The 8,652-nt window shown below is 43.9% G+C and overlaps 1 protein-coding gene across 1 annotated transcript; it reads left to right on the forward strand.

Annotated features, from left to right (window-relative positions):
* Positions 1–5,155: 5,155 nt before the first annotated feature.
* Positions 5,156–7,610, forward strand: hoxb4a (homeobox B4a; the record flags this gene model as incomplete). Its single annotated transcript, XM_080044020.1, has 2 exons — positions 5,156–5,603; positions 7,327–7,610. The coding sequence occupies 2 exons, from the start codon at positions 5,156–5,158 to the stop codon at positions 7,608–7,610; spliced, it is 732 nt and encodes a 243-aa protein (XP_079900146.1).
* Positions 7,611–8,652: the final 1,042 nt, after the last annotated feature.

The following is an 8,652-nucleotide window of genomic DNA, read 5'->3' on the forward strand; positions in this document are numbered from 1 at the left end:
TTAATGAAATGTTTTAGGCTCCTACGTTTAAAAAAAGGATGAAAATGGAAATATAAAATATAAAGTGGCCATTCTGTTAGGACATGCTTTTTAAAGGACCTTATAAAATATTTGTCTCTCGTTAGCTTTTTACGGAGTGAGAAGCCTTGCACCAGCTATTCAGTTCTTAATTCTCACAATGTATTCCTTGGTTATAAAACGACTCCGGGGCTTTAACAACGACTAAACCTTAACACTCGTTGTATTTAATCCTTTTTAGACAAAGTTGAATCACAATTTATGGTATAAAATTATAGCAGGGAGCGATATGCAGTGATTTTTTTTGCAGCAGCAGCAGCTTTTACCGACAACAAATGCGTTTGTGACCCGCTAAACGTATTGGTAGGCTAAAGGCGTTACAATTGTGAGTGCATGGTACTTTAAAGTTATTCATTCAGCCCGGCTCTCTTTCTGCTCCCTGAATATTGTATTGCTTTTTATTTCACCCCCCCTCCCTTCAAAAAACCTCTGTCAACCTGCGGGGAGCGGCTGTTCTGAGCGTGTTGCTGTTGTAGCTGTAAACGGAATTGACCCCGCAATAAAAGTCATGTGTTTTTAATTCAGATCTACTGACCTTTCCCCACCCCACTGACTGTATAGGCCTACGTCATCCTGTGCCTTCAGCGGAAGACGTCATCATATCACATCACAATGTTACAGCACAGAGAAGCCCTATTGTGTATTTTATTTTTTATTTTTTGTTTTACTCCAGTTTAGCCTATATCGTGTGCTTGTGCTGTCAAAACGGGACAATCTCGTGTTTCAGGTGTGTGGGGGGGGGGGGGGGGGGGGGGGAGGGGCACAGTCAGTGAGGTTTTCCATAATATAAATGTTGGGATGTATAATCAAATCAAACTAAAGGTCAAAATAAATCATTTTTGATTTGTTTCGCATGTTAAAAAAGAATACATTTGAGCAAAATGCATTTACTAGGGAGCGGCTGCTGTCTTATTTAGCCTATAGTTGATATCCCATCCCACTCGCTGCCCTGCTCTCTTCCTGTGTGCATGTTGTAAATACCTGTGAGAATATGGATGGCCCTTTGGTTAGCACATTGACCTTTACCTGGGCCCGGAAACAATGGGCTCCCCCTCTCCACTCAATGGCTGCTGCTGACAAACTTGACAGCGGGGAAGGGAAGTGCCTCAGTCAGACTCAACACACCTTGATCGATACCTGAGATGACCCGTAGCGAGGCGGGAGGTCAAGGTGACAGAAAATACGCCCCCATACCACACCTGCAGCCTATGCTACAATAATAGCCTACACCGTTATATAGGCTATGCGTTAACTAAACAGTACAACATAGATAAAGACAAAAATAATGAATAAAAATAAGACCATGTCGAATATAAAAGGAAAAGATGCAGACTTAAGAACCGGTTTGCAACGCCTCACCCTCCAGCCATGCATTGTGCTCTTTGGTCGTCCGGTGTGGTGACGTATGAACAACTTTTAAGAGTAAAACAGAGAACAGCGATATTGCCTGCAGCAAGGAGGGAGTGTCAGTGTCACAAAATCAATGTGGGAGCAGCAGTAGCCTAGCACAGGAGCCGATAGAAATGACATACAACAGGCAAAACACGTTTACAGGCAAAACTAGATGCCATGCAGAATGCAAAACGAGTCAGCACCATTTACATATATTATTATCATTTATCTTTCTGTTGTTTTTTTCAAAAGGCCAATCAGCCAAGTTTAATTCAACTGGAGCATGTGTTTTTTGTCCTCTGATTTATTTATTAATGTGTTCGTTTTATTTATTTATTAAGAATTATTAAGGCCTATGTATTTAGATAGATAGATAGATAGATAGATAGATAGATAGATAGATAGATAGATAGATAGATAGATAGATAGATAGATAGATAGATAGATAGATAGATAGATAGATAGATAGATAGATAGATAGATAGATAGATAGATAGATAGATAGATAGATAGATAGATAGATAGATAGATAGATAGATAGATAGATAGATAGATAGATAGATAGATAGATAAGACTAAGAAGGTTTATAGAGCGCAGGCTCTTGTGTGTCGGTCGGATCGGATTTTAATTCAGTTAAATCAGAGTTTTGGAGACCGAGTGCTAGTCATTTACCAAAGTGAAAGGACATTTATTCATTTATTCATCGGTCCATCCATTCTTCAGTCAGATCATTCGGAACAATTTTTGATAGGAGCGCGCGTGCCAAGCGATTTGTCTTTTCTTTCATTAAATTGTGTTCATTCGGTTAGAACGCTCCACGGTTGGAGCTGCCAAGTTTTTTTTTTTTCATTTTCTTCTGGATAATTAGAACTTTTCTTTCTACTTCGATGGTGAGCAGCTATTACGACAGAAAGTTTTGGGAATAATTTTGATTGATTTAGGATAAAAACAATTTGATTTAAACGGAGTGGTAGGAAACTCAGTAATTGGCAAAGGGAATTTTGAAAATTCTTACAAAGGAAATACAAAACACTGACTAAGGCCTGTTCTCTCCCCTTCGCATTAAAATAATAGTCGGCTATTTGACCTCATACAGGATAAAATGAACCGTTGCTAATATCACAAATAATGTTTAACCATTCCGGGTCATAATGAATGTTTCATTCGTTATTGTGACAGCTGAGAAAATTATCAGAATGTATAGCAACTTCCACTATAATAAAAGATAGGCCTTTATTTTTGGTATTCAGGATTAAATGAGCTGTTTGCCATTTAAACCTGCATAGGGCACGTCATTTTAAATATCCTTAAATGCGGCTTGTGGCACACCTGTGCTCTCTTCTCTCTCCCACTTCCCCTTCCGTTGTCTAGAGGAAATAAAATAAATGCGTCTTTTAAATATTACCACCTTGTTTTTATGACCGAATGATTAAGTTAGTCTTCGGGCTTGATTTACAGTGCGGGCTTGACGTTGCCTTCCCAGATGCCCGCAGCAGCAGTGAGCGGGTCAGGGGTCACAGACTGTACAGATGGATGGAATATTGGTGTGGCCGCGACAGGGAGTTTATGAAAGCAATAAAAGTCCTTGAGCGGTGTGAGCCCGTTCCTCCAGAGAGCCACTGTCTTCTATATCTACCCTGTAGATCCGGATTTGTGTAAAAATCATTAAAACAATCACAAATTCGCTTCTAGGGGAGTATATAGTGGATTTATACACGACGGCAACGATGGATCCAACAACACAGGGATGAGAGGCCTTTAACTGCTATCATTGGGTCGGAACGCGCTCATACATCACGGGCCTCTGTACAATCTTTTTTTAATTGAACAGTGAAGGTTAAAAAAATTCTAATTAGTTATTTTTTTCATCATGGACATACAGCAATTAATGTATTTTCGGACCGCATTAGTGTGCTTATATTTAAAGTTATTTTGAAGTGCCTGCCCCAGTGGATCAAGCTCCAAGGTTTTTTCTATTTCTTATTTTTTTCGATCATCAAAGCGCCTGGCAGTTTTTTAAAGGCCAACTTCATGTTGGATTGGACGCTTTTTTATTTATTATTGGTCTTGTTGAAAAATGATGCGGTCGCCTTTACTGTTGGGGGCGTGTGGAGGGAGGTAGGGAGGGGGGGTTATGGTTTCGATTTAGAGACGGTCAATTTTCTGGAAACAAAGGACTTGGATATCTCCATCATCCTGCTCGTGTGTTTGTGTGTGTGTGCACGCACCTTTAGTCCCCACCGAAAACACTGCAGAAAGTGCACAACACATCAGCTCACTTTCATTCTCTTCTGTTTTAAAATATTACGACTGTGTTTTTAGTTTTGCTGCACAATCTAACTCACAGTTAGCATGATGGTTTACTGGAATTAATTTGAGTTTAATGTAAACTGGTGATAATGCGATTACTATTATTTACGTTGGTGTGTGCTGTGTGTAATAGTGGTCTTGGTTTGATGATGTTTCTGGTCTGTTTAACGGCAGTAAAAAGTGAGAGACTGTGTATTCTAGTTTTTGAAATATAAGGTTTAGTATTTGAAATAGGTAAAGGAAGCTTTTAAAGACTGTGGCAGCTAACATGAGCGGTTCATGGCTGGGCTAATGAATTCCCTTTAGGAGGAAAAACAAAGAGCTGTGTATCTTTGGTCGGTAATGCACGGCTCAAGGGCACAATCCGCCACTCACAGTCTGGATGGGCATATGGCCTTCCTATGCCAGGGATGTTAATATGTGTTCAAAATGGTGGGGAATAAATCCTGTATATTCATGCAGAGCCAAACCCCTATAGCTGAGGCTGTATTATCATGCAGGGCGAGTGTAAATGTTGAGCAGGCGCCTGTTGGAGCACCACTCTAGTTTTAAAGGAGAGGTGCAGGGTGCTCGAGTCTCGTTCCTAATGCAAAGGTCTGCGCGTGATTTAGGGGGCCGTGTAACCTGAATTAGTTGATTAATTTTCTATCGATCCTAAACAAGCCAGATTTATCTCTGACACGGTGCTGCTGGGTGGTGGCGCAGCCCAGGCCACTCTCCCACTCCCCGTTATTAGCGATTTAGAAAGAACAGACCAAAAGAAAAAAGAAAAAAAAAAGCTTTTGGCAAGCACGTCTCTACACACTCCCAAATATATACACAGAGGCGCCACTTTAAATCCCCTCAAGCGCTTTCTTTCCCATTTTTCCCCTCGTTTGCTTTACTGTTTCTATTTGAAGTTCCAGGCACAAGTGTGACTAGGGGAAAGGGTTATTTGCAACAACAGAAAAAAACTGCAAGTCTTGTCATTACTGTACTCTGTTGCGCGCGCTCCCCAGATGGAGCGCTTTGTTATTGTTGTGATTCTCTGCCTGCACGCTGACATGTGATGGAGAGATAGAGAAAGGAAGGGAGAGAGAGAGAAGGAAGGGAGAGGGGAGAGTACTGTAAGACTGTGAATGCGCACAAACTGAGGCCATATGATAATGCGCGTGCGGGGGCCGTGTATATGCTTAATCCTATTTCCTTATCCGGGGTCCATCCTGGGGCTGCCCCATTGGCCGACGATGTCACGTGTCTTCTTAACTTTCTTCACTTGACAGAAAAGTAGGAGGGTTCAACGGAACAGGAATAACCGAAGAGTAAAGGGATGAGATATAAATTTTAGTTATATATTTTCCGAGTAGGTGCAATTCCACAAAAAGACTGAAATTAATGGCCATGAGCTCCTATTTGATCAACTCCAACTATGTGGACCCGAAGTTCCCACCGTGCGAGGAATACTCACAGAGCGACTATCTGCCCAGCCACTCTCCTGACTATTACAGCTCCCAGAGGCAGGAGCCTGCCGCCTTTCAGCCGGACTCTCTCTACCACCACCATGCACACCCGCCGCAGCAGCGAGTCGAGCCGCCTTACACGCCGTGCCAGGGCGCCGGGCAGCCCGCCTCGGTGCTGATGTCTCCGCGGGGTCACGCTGTCCCCGCAGCCGTGCTGCAGCTCAGCCCCGTCCCGGAGCAGAGCCACCGCTGCGACTCGGTGACACCCAGCCCGCCTCCGTCCTGCGGCCAAACGCCCCACAGCCAGAGCACTTCGTCCCCCAACAGCACTCGTAAGGACCCGGTAGTCTACCCGTGGATGAAGAAAGTCCATGTAAACATCGGTGAGTGCTGCATTCAAACTTCTCTCTCTATCTCTCCCTCTCTCTTTCGCTGCGCCTTTGTGCCTGCAGTTGAGAGAGCCCATGCAGTCAGCTAGGTGTCCAGCGTCAAATCTACGGCTTCCCCTCCCTGCTTTCTGTTAGAAGTACAAGAGTAGCCCTTGGGTCAAGATTTACGATCGTCTGTTTGCAGGGCCAATATAATTACACCCTCCATAAATTTTTATTACACCTCTCCGCTGAGGTGCCTTTTCAAGTCCGATCTCCGGCTCCTCTGCTCTAATTCCTCGCCTTATGACAACTCAGAGCGAGCCCATAAGTTAGCTTTTATGCTTTGGTAATTTGATTTTAAGTGGTCGGGTTGTTTAAACGGTGTACTTTGCTCTGTCGAGTCTTTTCTTCCATACTCGTTGTTCCAGGGGAGGGAAAGTTTTATGGCAGCTGAAATATTCATGTTTATGGAGCCGGCCGTAAAACACTAATGTAAAACCGACTAGCTCCGGTCTGTTATGGCTTCTCTGTAATGTTATAATGGACTTGCTGCCTACTGCGTATTGGGATAACCGGAGCGAACATTTGCGCAGCGACGAAATGCCTATTGCTTTGCAAAGTCACAGCAATCAGACGGGCTGTTTACTCTGGTAAGAAAGTCATTCTAGCATGTTTGCCTCGGCAGGGTTTCATGTATCGTGTCATCTGGAGACATTTGACTCCAGTGCAACATGTTTTGTTCCTTCTGTCCAGTTGTAGATTTTTGGGATTTGTTCAATCATTAGCCAGTCGGCCATTCAGTGCTGTCTTGTAGCCGCTACACCCCCACCACCAACACCTTTATTCTCAACCAGTTTGTACAAGACAGACAAAGCTCTCTGCCCGTGGCATCTGCGCATAGGAGAAGGAAGAGACGACTGCTCCTTCGGGGCGTCTATAGGCTAAAGCTAATGTTTTATGTATGTATTCTGTTCGATCAAACGTGTCAGAACAGCAGCATTTTGTTCAAGCTCTCATTTTAGCCGTGGACCCGCTTTGCTCTAGAATCACAACATTTGGACACGAGCGTCATGCCGGCTGTGCTGGGAGCATTCACACCGCCGCAGGGCCTAACATGACCTGACAACATGTCTTCTCTGAAAATTACGTGTTGGCCTATCGGCAGAAAAGATAGAAAAAAAGGCAGGAGTGTAAAATAAACGACCACTGACGCATCAGCTGCATCTGAAAGGTCAGAGGAAAAATAGTTGCATGGCGATAACAGAGGATTGCGATCAGTGAAGGCTCTGCCAAGGTTACAGCCATTTTGTCATCGCTCGCAGTGGCCGTGGCTTTGTTTCTCGTCGTGCTCGCTCACAGGGCGCTGACTGGCTGAATGAGAGTTTTGCGTCCCCTTTAATAATGGGCCCTCACTGACTTACTACATATAAAACAATTACTTTGCATTTAAGCCAATAATAACACGTGTAGCCTATGTTTCTATTTTTGCTTGAATAGGTCTATCTGTAAGCACTGGCTTGTTATTATGTTTAATAGTGCAGCTATTGTGGCCTATAGCATACGACATGTATTCACTTTAATAATTATAATATTAATAACAATTATAATAATTGTCATTATTATGATTATTGTTATGATCCTATATTTGGGAGGTTATTGTATTTTACTTGTTTTAGGTTGTTTCTTGAGTGGCTTAATGTTGTGATGACCATTTATTCCCTTTGTTCTCCCACAGTGAGTGCAAACTACACAGCAGGCGGTGAGCTAAAGCGCTCGCGGACGGCCTACACGCGCCAGCAGGTCCTGGAGCTGGAGAAGGAGTTCCACTACAACCGCTACCTGACGCGCAGGCGCAGGGTGGAGATCGCGCACACGCTGGTTCTGTCGGAGCGGCAGATCAAGATCTGGTTTCAGAACCGGAGGATGAAGTGGAAGAAGGACCACAAGCTGCCCAACACCAAGGTCCGCTCCGGGACCAACAACAACACAAACTCCCCGGCTCTAAGCGGACAGCTATAGCCTGCTCCATGGGCCCTTTGTGTGATTATTTCCCTCCCTGTCCCTCCCTCACTCCCAAACTAAACGCTGAAGTGGCAGCCATGCTAGTAACCACCGGAGCCTGCACTTTGGACCGGAAAAGCGCCTTTGCTATGGAGGGAAGGATGTCAGTGCCGCCTGTTCGGCCCCGATCTATGCTGATGTTACACACTATAATATGACGTTATGACGTGAGAAGGGTTGGAGGGGGAGATTTCCCATACATAAAAAAAGATCAGAGGAACAAAAATAGGCGAAGAAGGAGAAGCGGTCGCTTCTTTGCTTTTATCCCCTACTCTCTCTCTCTCTCTTTCTCTCTGCTTTTTATATTCTGTCTTTTTATACTCTCCTCTCCCCTCCTCTCTATGACAGAACACAGGACGTAGGCTGAGGATAATGTCCCCGCGTGCGTGTGCTTTCTTTCCTTCTTTTTCTTTTTCTATCCCAGTATATTTGTGTGTGTGTGTGTGTGTGTGTGTGTGTGTGTGTGTGTGTGTGTGTGTGTGTGTGTGTGTGTGTGTGTGTGTGTGTGTGTGTGTGCGCGCGCAGCGTGTGTGCTTGTGTGCGTGCGTGTGAAGATGGATCCTCGTTTTCATCTTTAATCATGCCAAACTCGGGCCCCATTTGTCATGTTTACTCTGCGGGTACAAAGCATAGGAGTGAACCGCGGCTCTGCCCATTACCCCATGCCCCCTATACCTCTCCCCAAACCGCCACCATCCCTCCCTCCACCCCCCCTTACACACGAACAACGCACGTGTAATAAATAGAACTCGCGTTTCGTCAAGTGAAGTATTCTTACACACCGCTACACACACACAAACCAGACATGCTCATATCTTTTCTCTGCATCCTTACATCAAATATAACCTCCGGTATGGTCCTGATTACTTCCTCGTTGGTATTATTATAACTGTTTGGTATTTCTGTTTTGTTTGATGACAAAATATAGCTTTTTCAAAATTGAATAATAGTTATTTTTTGAATGCAGTGTTAATTGTAAAAAAAAAAATACTTTATACTA

Source organism: Ammodytes marinus, assembly GCF_949987685.1.
Source record: "Ammodytes marinus genome assembly, chromosome: 16".
NCBI classification, from domain to species: domain Eukaryota; kingdom Metazoa; phylum Chordata; class Actinopteri; order Uranoscopiformes; family Ammodytidae; genus Ammodytes; species Ammodytes marinus.